The following is a 14,898-nucleotide window of genomic DNA, read 5'->3' as shown; positions in this document are numbered from 1 at the left end:
CAATTTACTGAGTCAGTGACAGTCTTAAGTATCTTAAAGTAAAACACAATTTAAGTGCCTGTTATCAGTCCCAAAATAAATGACCAATCCCCAGAGAGTCTGGATGAGCTTCCCTGATTTGCTGCCGATCTCTCTTGCTTGTGGTTTTCTGTAACAGTTCTTAGTGCGGCAAATGCAAATTCCGAGGCTGGCGCCTGCAGGCAGGTCTCAGGGTGGCAGAGGGAGTCCCGCTTCTGCCGGAGCTGTGCGCTGCACGTCAGACAGTCCGGGCCCCTGGGAGCCATTCTGGGCCTGCGGCGGGTCCAGCTGCAGCCCCCACCTGATGCCTGCTCTCCGGTTCCCTTGTTTAAACACATTCTCTCCAACACATGGTCTAGGGCAGTGGTTGGCAAACCGGGGCTCAAGAGCCACGTGCGGCTCTTTGGCCCCTTGAGTGTGGCTCTTCCACAAAATACCACATGCGGGTGCACAAGTACAATGCGATTGAAACTTTGTGGCCCATGTGCAGAAGTCGGTTTTCGGCCTGGGTGAGTCTATTTTGAAGAAGTGGCATTAGAAGAAGTGGGGAGGTTTTGGTCAGTCAGGCGATGGGAGACGCAGCACAGGCCGGCCGCGGGATATGCAGCGCGGGGGAGGCGCCAAATAGCAACAGTACTTAACTATATAGGTAGGTTAATAACAATGTACCTACCTATATAGTTTAAGTTTAAAAAATTTGGCTCTCAAGAGAAATTTCAATCATTGTACTGTTGATATTTGGCTCTAGGGGATCGTCACTGCCGGCCAGGTGGGAGGGGTGGAGGGTGGGAGACTACTGTAGCACCAGAAAACCGCCGGCAGTTTCAATGCTCCTATGTGTGCCAGGTCATTGATGTGTCAGCGAGACTGGGCGGCAGGTGTGAGCATCGCTGGGTGTGTCTGGGGGGGTGGGGGCTGTGGGTGTGATTCACCAGGGAACCTGGAGACTGAATGAAGCAGACTGCCCTCTCTGGTGGGGTGGGCCTCGTCCAAGCAGCCGACGGTGTGACCGCACAGGAAGGCTGACCCTCTCCTGAGTGAGAGGCCAGTCGTGGGCCTGCCTGTGGGAGCCGGGACAGGGTCTCTCCTGCCCTCTCACCGCTGGAACATGGCTCTTCTCGGGTCTTGCACCTGCCAGCCTCTGCACCGCACCTGCACCGTCCTTCCTCCTGCACTCAGGCTGCAGGATCCACAGAGCTGCACCGGGATCTCTGGGCCTCGACTCCCCACTGCAGACGTTGGGACTTCTCAGCCTCTGTAACCATGGAGCCAGGCGTTTACACTAAATCTCATTCCATCTATCTATCTATCTATCTATCTATCTATCTATCTATCTATCTCCTATCTGTCTATCTATCTATCTACCTATCATTTATCTCTCATCTATCTATCTATCCATCTCTCATCTATTTATCATCTATTTATTTATCTATCATCTATCTATCTATCTATCTATCTATCATCTATCATCTCTCTCTCTCTCTCTCTCTCTCTCTCTCTCTCTCTCTCTCTCTCTCTCATCTATCCATCCATCTGGTTGGTTTTCTGGTACCCACCTCTGCCCATCTCTGAGTGTGACAGAAACTCAAGGGGTGACCAAGAATAGTACAGGGTACTTCACACACAGACAGCAAAACCCAGGACATGCAACTCAAGTTGACACAAAATCCCTATTCAGCAGAGGGCTTAGGCCAGAGGACGAGGTAAATGCATTTAGAATGAGAAACCTATTTTAAAATTTTACTTATGAATAATCTAATCTAACGCTTTCAAAATTCGAAAGATTGAGGTGAGCATCAGTCACTCACATAGCATCTACACCGAGTGCCTGCAATCAATCACATGCTTAATGTGTTTCTCAGAGAAAGAGCTTTTAAACACCTGACCTTGCACAAGGGGAGGTGTTGACTTGTAATGACTACAAATTCCAACATGATCTTTACTCAGTGCACGATGAGCTAACACTTTTAATAGGAAGCTGTTTCATTTTCTAGCAACACATTCTAGAACCCTCTAGGATTCTGGCTATGGCACCACTGATGCCCATGAAATGAAAACAGCAAGGCTCTAGTACTGGGACAGGAGGACCCAGTGCCATGCCAGTCACCCCTTCAACGCAGCTTGTCTTCACCCCATCCTGAGGAGACATGCCAGCCCTCTCACACGCGAGCAGGAGCTTCAAGCTAACATGGATCTACTCAGCTCGTCAACAGCTCTCAGGCCACTTTGCCGCCTGCCTTGCAGAAAAGTCCACTATCCCAGAGAAGACCCAGTTCAGGAGTAGGGCGGCCTGAGGCAGCCGGGGAGGCTGGAGCAAGGGATGGAGAGGGTGGGAGGAGCTGGTGCTGGGGGAGAGCCAAGTGAAAAGGGGACCAGGCCAGGCGAGCCCCCCAGACCATGCCAGGGCGTTTGTGTCTGAGACGTGCTGACCAACCCGCTTTCTGGGTCATGGGAAGGCTTCCGTTGGCACCTTCCAGAAGAGTGGAAGTGCCATCCTGGGAACAGATCTGAGCGAGGAGGGCTTCATCCCAAAACTGTTAGTATGGCTTCCACCCCAGGCCTTTAAAAATACTGGCCATTACAAAAAATACAGTAAAATAAAGACTAGAAAGAGACTGGCTCGGACGAGTAGGTGCGCATTAAAGGCGAGTGTGTTGGTGGGAGGGAGGAATAAGCCCGCGCTGGAACTTAAGTCCTTGGTGTCTGACCTTGACCTAGGGACCTTGTTCCTACAGGTAAACTATTGACCTGTTTGTGCCATGGCTGCTGACCTGTGAGACAGCAATGACCACCAACAGGATTGCAAATCATTCTGCAAACACTGACAGCAACAGAAACAAAGGAGTCAGTACCTCCCCGCTGTGAGCTCCGCGGCTACATCAGAGTTGAACACCTTCTCTCTGTGGAGTTTAACTTCTGTTAAACAGCGTGTGTGTGTGTGTGTGTGTGTGTGTGTGTGTGTGTGTGTGTGTGGCAGAGTGAGCGTGTGCTTATTCTCACATAGCCAACCCGTGCTCACTGGGAATGCACTCTCTCTGATGCACGGCCAGCTCCCAGGGGCCCCACAGCATTCGCTCAACGCAGAAGAGCCAGCAGGAGCAGGGCTGAGGGGGAGAAATCTGTGCTTTCAACTTCTTTTTAAATGCAGCTCCTCCTGCCCTAGCTGGTTTGGCTCAGTGGATAGAGCATGGCCTGCGGACTGAAAGGTCCCAGGTTTGATTCCGGTCAAGGGCACATGCCTGAGTTGCAGGCTCAATCCCCAGTAGGGGTCATGCAGGAGGCAGCCGATCAATGATTCTCTCTCATCACTGATGTTTCTCTCTCTTCCTCTCCCTTCCTCTATATCAGTGGTTCTCAACCTTCTGGCCCTTTAAATACAGTTCCTCATGTTGTGACCCAACCATAAAATTATTTTCGTTGCTACTTCATAACTGTAATGTTGCTACTGTTATGAATCGTAATGTAAATATCTGATATGCAGGAAGGTCTTAGGCAACCCCTGTGAAAGGGTCGTTCGACTGCCAAAGGGTCGCGACCCACAGGTTGAGAACCGCTGCTCTATTTAAATAAATAAATAAATAAATGCAGCTCCTCCTTCGGGTGAGTGGGAGGCGCCACGCCCATTGTTTCATAACCTCGCGAGGGGATGAGCTGCAGCTGAACTGTTGCAACTGGAGCAGCGGCAGGAAGAGCAGGGCGGTGGGAGCCGAGGGCTCCTCGGGGCTTGTGCTGTGAACTCAGTGATTCATGTGGAAACTGCCGTCTCCTGTGACATCCCATTAAGGGGCGGGGGAGTGTGCACAGAGCTGTACTCCTTCTGGGCACGGAGATTGCCCCCGCCCGCCACTACACGGGGAGGCTGTGCACACCGTCTTCAGCAGCGAAAGGGGATGAGGGCCGGTCTTCGGGAAAATGACGCATTTACAGGACTGGGACAGCTACTTCTTCGTGAACCTGGAAAGAATCCCGCAGCCTCTTCAGTTCCTTCTTTTCAGATTCATGCTTAGCAACCAGGTGACCCCAATGACCCAGACATGGAGCACAACACGTTCGTGGGTGAGATCTGGTGACAGCCACCTGGAGGCCCAGGCCCTGGTTAGTGGCCACGAGTGGCCGGTGAGGGACAAGGAGCTGGACAGACACCCCCTTTCGGTTCCGGCCAGTCCCTTGCGGTTTGCTGACTGCCGCTCCCCTGCCCTGGCCCACCCTGATGGGGAGCAGGGGAGCGCTCCAGTGCAGGCTGAGGAGCATCCGAACATGGGCCCGGGCCTCAGGACTGCTCACCTGACCAGGCCTTCCTGCTCGGCCCCCGTGCCCTTCTGCTCTGCGATCCTCCGGGGCGGTTCTGCTGCGTTTGGTGATCGAGGGTTTGCGGTCTGATCCCTGAGCAAGTTCTCCCCGGAGGTGTTATCTGTGGAAGGAAACAGCGTAGACAGAATCTATGCCAGCCTCGACATGGCTGTGTCCGACAACAGAAGCTACAAAGATGCACTTGTTTTCCCAGAAGCGGCTTCGCAGTACCGCCTCCCCGCACCCCTGCTATGAAGCAGTGCCCTACGCAGGAGGAGCTGACCTGCAGACAGAAAATATACCTAAAGTTGCTGGGTTATATAACAAAAGTTCACAGAGTACATTTCTTTTTAAAATTAGTAAGCTGAGACATTGTCATTCTCAGTTCTGCTAAAGTACTCATATTTTTATGGCTGAATTCGATGCATCATAAAATTCAGAAAAATAAGATAAGCATAAAGGGTGCCATTATGGTTTCAGAATTTTGGATTATAATTTTTAATGCAATCAAATCCTTGCTTTTGCTTTGATCTTTAGCTACAACATCTTTTCTGAAGAAGCAACACAAACCGATGTGTGTGGGTTTCAATTTCACTCCAAAAAATGAAATGCTCCCTTTAAGTCTACAAATATAATTCCCAATTAATATAGTTTAAGTTGCATTTTACCCAGAGGATAATCAACTCACTGTAAATATTTGGATTATGGAGAAAATTTTAAAGATAAAAAGAAAATATAGAAGAAGCAAAGGAATACAATGAGCACAACATAAGGGTTACTCATTACCCAGGTTTCGAATTTCTCTTTGATTGGAAGTACTGGGCTTAGAAAACTGAAATCAAGGTCCAAATTATAGACCTTATTTTATGGTATCCTTTATAATAAAGAGGTAATATGCAAATTGACCCTCACTCCATCATGCTGTCACAAGAGGGCTATGCCCACAGTGGAGGCAGAGTTCCCGTAACAAGCTGTGACAAGCGATCAGCAGGAACCTGAGGCTGCATGGCGCTGGGCCAGGGCGGGGGACCTGAGGCTGCGCCCCCCCCCCTGCCTGGCAGGGCTTGACGGGGGATCTCAGACCGTGCCCCCAATGCCCTGGGCTGGGGGACCTGAGGGTGTGCCGGGGGACCTAAGGCTGAGGCCCCTGCCCAGCAGGGCCTGATAGGGCACCTGAGGCTGCGCCCCCCACAAGGCAGGTCTTGACGGGGGTCCTGAGGCTGTGTCCCCACCTGGCAGGGCTTGGCGGGGTGGGGCCGGCAGGGTGTGGGTCTTGTGTGATTTTGAGGTGCACCATGGGTGGGTGGGGACTTGACTCTGGGTCCTGAGGCATGCCCCAGACTCTGACAGGAGGAAGATTTTCATATATATTTTATTAATTTTCTTTCATCTCTGACACCTCTATTATAGAGAAAGGGCAAATAGCAATATTAAAATATTTCCTCTAATCCCCTTTTAATGTGCATGAATTTTGTGCACTGGGCCACTAGTTACATTATAATTAAAAAAGTTAAGCCCAACCAGTATTGAAAATCTGGATTTGCAAAAGTTACAGAGAGGGGGCGATGACTTACTTTACAAGAGTGTTCACCGTACAAGTCTTGTAATATGAAACTTTCTATGATCCATCTAAAATCTTTAAATGTGTTAACTTTTTCTGGAGCATATTTCCAGATTAGAGGGAATGATAAAATTGAGTCACCATTTACAGTTTTTAAAAGTTAATGACTAAGAAAGCTGACAGCCTCGATTTCTCAAGACAGTTTTCTTCAGGATGCATCTCTTACCTGCCTTTATTTTGAAATTACAGTAGTTTTGGATGCAAAGCTAGGAAACACAGTAATAAGGGTGGTTTTTCATGTTTAATTGAAAAGCTCCCCAACACCCCCATTTGCCAGGCACAGAGGAGCCTCGCCGCAGGAGCGGTCGTGCCTGAGGACTGCCCCAGGCGAGGCTGCCTCTGCTTGCACTCGGTCCGCTGGCGGGACAGGAGCCTCTTGTGCAGCACGTGGGGTCAGCAGGGTGCTGACCAGCCCTGGGCAGAGTTCAGAGTAAAGAGCCTTTTAACATGAGCGGCTCTGGCTAGACATAAGAGAGAAGGATCTGTTTCCCTGTGTGTTTGGGTTAAGCCATATTTCCATTTCTTTTTAACGAGCCGAAAAGCTCACTTATGGTCCCTGGCATTGTGCCACATCCTGCCGCCTCAGAAGGCAACAGCCAGACGCTTTCCCGTGATCTGTAAACACTGAAGATGGCAGAGCAGCGCTCTAACCTCTGGCCAGATGTCCAGGGCCTGCATGGACTGGGCCCCTTGAGACTGCATGTTGTGCATGCGTGTTTGCATGCTGTGCATGCGTGTTTGCATGTTGTGCATGTGTGTTTCACATGCAGAGGATCTAGGCTTAATATGAGCTCCTCAAAGGGATCTAAACTAAAGCAGGGTTATGAGCCATTGGGTTTGTATATTTCCCTCCCTCTCTCCCTCCCTTCCTCCCTCCCTCCCTCCCTTCCTCCCTCCCTCCCTCCCTCCTTTCCTTCCTTCCCTCCCTTCCTTCCTTCCTTCCCCTCCCTCCCTCCCTTCCTTTCCTCCCTCCCTCCCTTCCTTCCTTCCTTCCTTCCTTCCTTCCTTCCTTCCTTCCTTCCCTTCCTTCCCTCCCTCCCTCCCTTCCTTCCTTCCTTCCTTCCTTCCTTCCTTCCTTCCTTCCTTCCTTCCCTCCCTCCCTCCCTCCCTTCCTTCCTTCCTTCCTTCCTTCCTTCCTTCCTTCCTTCCTTCCTTCCCTTCTGCCCTTCCTTCCTTTCCCTCCCTCCCTCCCACCCTCCCTCCCTCCCTCCCTTCCTTTCTTCCCTTCCTTCCCTCCCTCCCTCCCTTCCTTCCTTCCTTCCTTCCTTCCTTCCTTCCTTCCTTCCTTCCTTCCTTCCTTTCCCTCCCTCCCTCCCTCCCTCCCTTCCTTTCTTCCTTTATTTGAACCCTTACCCAAGGATATGTTCACTGATTTTAGAGAGAGGAAGGGAGAGAGAGAGAGAGAGAGTGAGAGAAACATCAGTGTGAGAGAGAAACATCCATTGGTTGCCTCCCATGTGTGTCCCTACCAGGGACCGAATCCACAGCCTAGGTGTGTGCCCTGACTGGGGCTCAGCCTGTCTGCTGTCAGTGGACAGGATGATGCTCCAATCACCTGAGCTCTGGCCAGGGTTGGTTTCTGTATCTTTCTAGGTACACTGCCCCCATAAAAAAATGGATTGAAATAGGACATGGAATATGAATAAAAGGGTCAGATGAAAACCTCTGGACCTAAAACAAGCAGAAGCTATAACAGAGTTTCTTAGAGGCTCCCAGACCACCTGCTGTGGGAGCGCAGGCCCAAGGCTCCACAGGCTGCAGCCCAGGCAGGCACCGCTGCCCGCTGCTCCTCTGCGCACGCCCTTTCCCCTTCCGACGAGGAGGTTTTGTTCATCCTCACAACATCCGGATGACACTAATGCCAGGTAGATGCTCACACCTTCCGGGTCCTCTCTAGACATCGCCACGATGACCCTGCCTGCGTTAGGACAACTGTGGGCTGCATAGAAATCAATTGCAGCCTGATCTGCTAGTGGACGAACATTTTAATCACAGAACAAACCTCGAGCCTCACTTGTTGAGGAAGATGAGAAACCAACCTGCCGGCGCGGCTCAGGGGTTGAACGTTGACCTGTGAACCAGGAGGTCACGGTTCGATTCCCCCGTTGGTCAGGCACCTGCCGGGGTTTCAGGCTCCATCCCCAGTAGGGGTTGTGCAGAGGCAGCCGATGGATGATTCTCTCTCATCTTTGATGTTTCTATCTCTCCCTCTCCCTTCCTCGCTCTCTAAAATCAATAAGAACATATGAGAAACCAGTTACTGCCTATTCTTGGACGCAGCGGAACAAGTCTGAAAATCCCCGTGGGGACTGAACACAGCAGACTCCTCGTCCCCTGCCCTCTTCACGGGTGTCTTTCCCTGCAGCGTGTTCCCTGTTTGTGGGAGCAAATGGTCAGGTTGTTTGCAGCGACCGCCTCATGAAAGAGCAGCCAAACCCACGCCAGTGTCTCCCAGCACCCGAGTGGAGCTGCGGCTGCTGCACTGCCCTCCCCAACCGCAGGCGCGGGCGCAGGGCCCTCTGTGTCTTCCTGCCGACGGTGCTCTCTGCTGCCGGGGCCTCCTCAGCCCGCTTGGCCCAGTGCTGCCCTGCAGCGTGTGCCCGGGCGGGCAGTGAGATCAGAGTCCCGGTGTGTGAGGCGGCTGCTGGGAGGGAGCGTGCAAGATCCGGCACCGAGTCTGCGGCCACACCACTGGCTCAGGCTGGCCTCCCCGGCCCCCGGGATCCGGGATCCGCTTCCAAACAGCCCGCCCGGCGCAGCAGGGCCCGGGGACTCAGGCCGGGGCGAGACATGGCCCCCTTCGCAGAGGAAGAAAGCGATGGGCAAGTCCAGCCTCCGCATTCCATGGGGGCACCAAGTAACTGCTGGGAAAGGGGGTTCAGAGAAAGAACCCACTCGGGGACAGGGCTGTGAATTAGGCGCTGATGCAGCTGGCTGTTGGGGGATGGGTTTTAAAAGAGAAGACTTGAAAATGCGCTGCTGGTTGCAAGGGTTGGTGTGGGCAAGGCTCTCACGGGCGGACTTTCTAATTCTTAAAACGCCAAGGGCGCTGTGGGCTTGTCCAGAGCAGAGCTCCTGTGTTAGACGCCATCGCCCGAGCAGCCAGACGCCAGAGGAATGAAGAGACCACGCCTGAGTTCGCGCTCGCTGGGTGCGGGAGCGATCCTCCTCTGTCCTCCTCAGGAAAGGACACTGCAGCGCCTGATGAACGACGCCGCGTTCAGAGGGTATGATTAATGATCGTTTCCTGGCGCCCAAGATTGCATGTCTGACTCAGCTCGTGGTTAATTTTGCAGCTGCCAGAATATAGAATGTTCTTGGAATAATTTTAATTATAACACTGATTGCACTGGGAACTTTATTATATCTTGGTAGCCTGTCAGATGACCTGGAGGAAGTTGACAAACATTGTAGCAACGCACACAGCGTCTAACTCAGGAGGGTCCGCTGAGACCCGTGGAACGCAGTGGGAATTCTTTGTGGGGACGTGCCATGCGACCCCTGCACCCAGAGACAGAGCGCAGCGAGAGCTCGGGTCACCCGGGTCCGGGGACTCACAGCCCAACTACAAAGACAAGGCGAACCAGTGATCTGCCAGTTGTGCCAACCCCTCCAAGGGCTGGCACATAGAGAGGAAATAGACTCTTCATCTGTTCCAGAGGCAGAAGAAGGGCCTATCCATGGGATTTACAAACAAATGAATGAACAAACCACCAAACATTCTAACAACAACACTTGTCTAACAGCGAAGCCCGTGGCTGTGTGGGGAGTGAGGGGTGGGGAGTGAGGGGTGGGGGGTGAGGGTGGGGAGTGAGGGGTGGGGGGTTTGGGGTAGGGGTGTGTGTGTGCAGGTGGAGCTGAGCTGGAGCCGCTCCCGAGGGAGGGGCAAGGTTACTGTCCTCCAGTCAGCCTCACGGCTAAAATGTCCTGGAGGGATTTTTGTAAAACACCCAAGATACGTCATCGCACGCAAAGAAATGAACAAGTCCACACACAGGAACCAGACCGTCTGAGGGAGCTTGGTCCGTGGGAGGACGGGAATCCTGTCTGCTCTCACCGTCCTGCTGGGTGCAGGCCCTTTCCCTGGGCCGTTCCTCCGGAAGCCCGCTTCTCTTCACGCGCGGAGCTAGGGCCCGCAGAGCGCATCCTGGCCGCGAATCCTCCGGCCGTCGGGTAAACTCTCTCCATAACCACTTTTGTCCTGGGGATTCCATGAGGATCAGCTAAGACTTCACGCAGGAAAATGCAGCGTAAACAGCGTTCCGCCAGCACACTGCTTGGTGTGTGTGTAAGACAGACACGGCTCGGTCGCCTGGAGCGTCTGCAGGCACAGGAGGCCCGGGATCTGGAGGCCGAAGCCGTTTCTGAAAGTCAGCCACGTTTTCAGCAGAAAGAGCCTAACAGCACAGGGCTGATTTAATTGAATTATGCAAATATATTTGAATTGTGCAAACTACAAAAAATAGGGCATTTTATCCAAAAAATGTAAAAACCCCACCCTACCCACATGGGTTAGATTCTCTTGAGTCTTAAAAACAGGTGGCCCTAGCTGATGTGGCTCAGTGGATAGAGCGCGACCTGCGGACTGAAGGGTCCAGGTTTGATCTGGTCAAGGGCACCTATCGTGGTTGCAGGCACGTAGCCTGGCCCAGGCTCTGGTGGGGGCACATGGAGGCAACCAATCCATGTGCTTCTCTCACTTAGATGTTTCTCTCTGACTTTCCCTCTCCCTTCCACTCTCTAAACATCAATGGAAAAATATCCTCAGGTGAGGATTAAGAAAACAAACAAACAACAACAGAACCAGGTGGAGACTGAGGAGTTTGATCAGCCAGAGCCTGACTTGTCCTTCACCTGGCCCTCAGCCCGCACATCTGTCCCCTGAGCCCGAAGCTGGCGCCTAATGGTGGTGGGAGGGGCCTGCCCATGGGAACAGGGCTGCCGTCCAGTCAGCAGGCTGCTCTGGGGTTTGGACCCGGAGGAGGAGAGCAGTCCGGAGCGGCTGTGCAGAGAAACCCACGGGCCTGAGAGGGCAGCCGCGTGGACTGTGGTGAGAGGCAGAGGGGAAGGAGCAGCCTCCAGCGCAGTGGCGTTTCAGCTCAGTGCACACAGGCCTCCGCATGCCCAGTGCTGGCCGCGGGCGGTGCCCGGAGGTCTCTGTCCTTTGCCAATCCAGCGTGGTGACAGATTATTGTTATCACTTCAAGCTCTAAAGCACATCATGTTTATCCTTAACGGCATCAGCAATTTCCCCGTGTAACAAATTCCTAGGTTTTGGGGATGAGGTGGAATGTCTTTGAGGGGCCATTCAGCTCAAGGACCGAAGGGTCATGGGTTCGATTCTGTTGCAGGTTCGATCCCTGGCCCTGGTAGGGGTGCATGCAGGAGGCAACCAATCAATGTGTCTTGCTCACATCGATGTCTCTTTCTCTGTCTCTCTCCCCCTCCCTTTTACTCTCTCTAAAAATCAATGGAAAAAATAAAATATCCTCAGGTGAGGATTAAAAAAAGTGGTCCTGCAATTTTTTTTTTTATCAGCAATTGAAAAGCATTATTTAATCCTCAGATTTTTTCGAAAGGAGAGGAGGAAGGCGCTTCTGAAGATGCTGTGAGAATCTGTACTGTGAACATGAAACGCGCTGACGAGGGCAGCGGTCACCCGTGTCAGCCCGGGAGGCGACAGGAGCCACGCGGAAACCACAGAACACCCAGGCAAGTCCAGCTACAGCTCTGCCTCACCGTGAGCTATTCTAACGGGACGGGCTCCAATCTCCAGTTCTCCTCTCAGAGTCCACGCTGATGGCATGAAACCCAGGTTCATCTTTAGTGTGACATGTTTATTCTTGTTATGCTTTTCTCAAAGTACATTTTGTAAGCTTAGTTCCCCATCGCTGGCCACACACACTCCTCTGTGGGAGTGTCCTTTCACACGGGAGCCATTCGATGTGGGGGAAGACAGGGGCTCCAGCTCAACCGGACCTGCCACCCTTCAGGCCTCCTGATGCTCTAGCAACCGGCCAGGGCAGGGCCACACCTGTTGTTATGTCCTCTTGGTGTAGGAATCTCACCGTGTGGGGAAGTTTGACATGAGTGAACTTCCATCAGGAACCAGCCTTAGGATTATTAAGTGTTTTTCTCTTTCAGTGACACGTCACCCGAATATCCTGAATCAGAGAGTCCAGCAGCTGAGCAGCCAAGCCTTGCTCATCAGCGGGGACGTAGCACTGGACGGCTTTCATGTGACAGCCGTGGTGCAGGGTGCTTACTGTTCCTGCTCTGCAGGTCGCTGCGGCTGGCCCATGGGAGACCCGCTGTGCCTGGGCTGAGGTGAAGCGATGAGAAAGACGGCAGAGCAGATGCTGGTCTATGGAAGCAGGCTGCTGTTCTACACATTCCCACCTGAAGGAAGACTAGGTGTAGTCTTCAAAAGAAGCAAGTAAAGAAAACCCACAAATCAAAAGGGGATTTCCTCCGCCCTTTAAAAAAATTACATTGTTGAAAGTGGGTAGAGAGATAAAAAAAATAATTTAGGAAAACGAACCGGTCTTCCCATGTTACCCTCTCAAAGGCGGGAAGGGGAGGGCCAGGGGCTTTCCTGCAGCTGCCCCAGGTCGTTGAACCTCCTGCTGCACGAGGTGTTTTCTCCCCTCAGCCTTTCCTTTCCGCTGAAACAGGGGTGGAACGTGGCGAGAATGGGGCCATTCTTCAATGTTTAATTGTGGGGATCTTCTGCCAGGAATTTGCTTACTCAAAACTATTCTTGTGACTTGCTTCTTTGTTTACAACTAGAGGCCCAGTGCATGAAATTCGTGCACTGGTAGGGTCGCTAGCGGCTGCCAGCTGCCTGCTGGGTACTCCCTCCCTTCCCCTGGCTGGCCCCGCCCCCTGGTCGAACTCCCAGACAACTCCCATTAGAGGGGACAATTTGCATACTATGCTTTTATTAATAGGATGTTGCTTGTATTTCTTAGTTTTATCCCTAGAGAAGTTTTGGCTAATAAAAACCCAGTTTGCCTCAGTTTGAAAGTTTGTTCTGATAAAAACAGAAAGCCCTTAAAAATCATTGTGTGCAGATTTTGTCTAACAGGTGAGACACAAAGCCATTTACTCAGGTTTTACGACACTAATCTCCTGTTTTATATTTAACAACAGCACATTCCATCCCAGAGATGCTCTGTCTTTTCAGCATTTTCCTGGTCACAGAGCAGCGTTCATCCTGGGGCCGCAGGGACTGCATGGGGCCTGCAGTCAGGCCATGTCAGTTAGGTTTTGTCCGCAAGCAGCATGGAGGCCCTTGGGGCTCTGAGCGCAGACGTGAGATCACTGTGGTGGTTAGTGATCTGCTCACAGCCTTTGGGCTGCATGAAAAGGGGAGGGACGGGTGAAGACAGAGTCTCCTGTAGAGACCACATAGAGCAGTGGTTCTCAACCTTCTGGCCTTTAAATACAGTTCCTCATGTTGTGACCCAACCATAAAATTATTTTCGTTGCTACTTCATAACTGTAATGTTGCTACTGTTATGAATCGTCATGTAAATATCTGATATGCAGGATGGTCTTAGGTGATCCCTGTGAAAGGGTCGTTCGACTGCCAAAGGGGTCGCGACCCACAGGTTGAGAACCGCTTACATAGAGGGCGTGGAGAGCAGGTCAGCTGAACTCCTGGCAAGGCCGGTACGGGTGGTGCAGGAGAGGGATGGAGTGGACTTGAGGCCATTTCTAAAGGTTTGGGGACTGATCTCCTTCACAGGAAGGAGAGGAGGAGACCAGGAATGAGGGTTCAAGCTTGGAACACTGACGAAGTGACAGGAGCAGGAACAGAAACCATCAGGAGAGGGAGCTTTTTGAAGCAGAGGCAGGGAGTTCAGCTTCAGACGCGCTTTCTGTGATGGCAGCAGGACACGGGTGTGCGTCAGTGCCACTTGGAAACCACTGGGCAGGGCCTTTAAAAGGCACTGGCCTGAGATGGACCGGGAATCACAACATAGAAACAAGAGTGGTCCCCTTAGGGTAGATGCATTTCCAGTGAGAGCGTTTACAGGGAGAGGAGCAGAGGTGTGAGCACAGCCTTACACAGGTGCAGCCACGTCTGCGTTGTTGTTTTGTAACCCTCATCTGAGACGGCACTGCTCATTACGAGCCTACGTTAACACAGATTGTTATCCACGCCGTATCCCCAGCCCATAGGCAAGTACCTGGCACATGGGAGGGGATGAAAAGCATCTATTGGTGGGGAGAGATGGAAAACGGTATAGAGGTTTCTTAAAAAATTAAGAATATCCTGCCATATGGTCCAACAAGTCTTCTTCTGGGTATATACCCCCAAATATGAAAACACTAATTTGTAAAACTATATACACCCCTATGTTCATTGCAGCATGATTTCCAATAACTATGATACAGAAGCAGCCTGAGTGTCACTGACAGATGATTGGATAAAGAAGAGGTGGCACATATAAAAATGATATATTGCTCAGCCATAAAAAGATGAAATATTTCCATTTGTGGCAACATGGGTGGATTGTGAGAATATTATGCTAAGTGAAATAAGTCAGATAGAAAAGGGAAAAACTGTCTGATTTCACTTTATTTTATACTAGTCACCCGGTGCACAAAATTTGTGCACATTAAAAGGGGATTAATTAGAGGAAATATTTCAATATTGCTATTTGCCTTTTCTCTACAATAGAAGTATCAGAGATGAAAGAAAATTAGTAAAATGTATATGAAAATCTTCCTCCTGTCAGAGTCTGGGGCACGCCGCGAGACCCAGAGTCAAGTCCCCACCCACCCATGGTGCACCTCAAAATCACACGAGACCCAGACCCAACTGGCCCCACCCCCATTGGGCCAGATCCAGACCCAGCCATCCCCACCCTTGTCAAGCCCCGCTGGGCAGGGGGCATGGTCTGAGATTCCCCTGTCAAGCACTGCTGGGCAGGGGCTGCAGCCTCAGGTCCCTCGTCAAG

General features: G+C 51.7%; 1 protein-coding gene across 1 annotated transcript in view; it reads right to left on the bottom strand.

Annotated features, from left to right (window-relative positions):
- The window catches only part of CNGB3 (cyclic nucleotide gated channel subunit beta 3), a 125,823-nt gene that overhangs the window by 98,646 nt on the left and 12,279 nt on the right, over nucleotides 1-14,898 (bottom strand). Inside the window, exon 3 of the mRNA XM_059673042.1 lies at nucleotides 4,303-4,429. Within this exon, the coding sequence (XP_059529025.1) occupies nucleotides 4,303-4,429 (127 nt within the window). The remainder of the gene's footprint in view (nucleotides 1-4,302; nucleotides 4,430-14,898) is intronic.

This window comes from Myotis daubentonii, chromosome 17, assembly GCF_963259705.1.
Source record: "Myotis daubentonii chromosome 17, mMyoDau2.1, whole genome shotgun sequence".
NCBI classification, from domain to species: domain Eukaryota; kingdom Metazoa; phylum Chordata; class Mammalia; order Chiroptera; family Vespertilionidae; genus Myotis; species Myotis daubentonii.
This window is presented reverse-complemented; position numbering and strand designations above follow the sequence as displayed.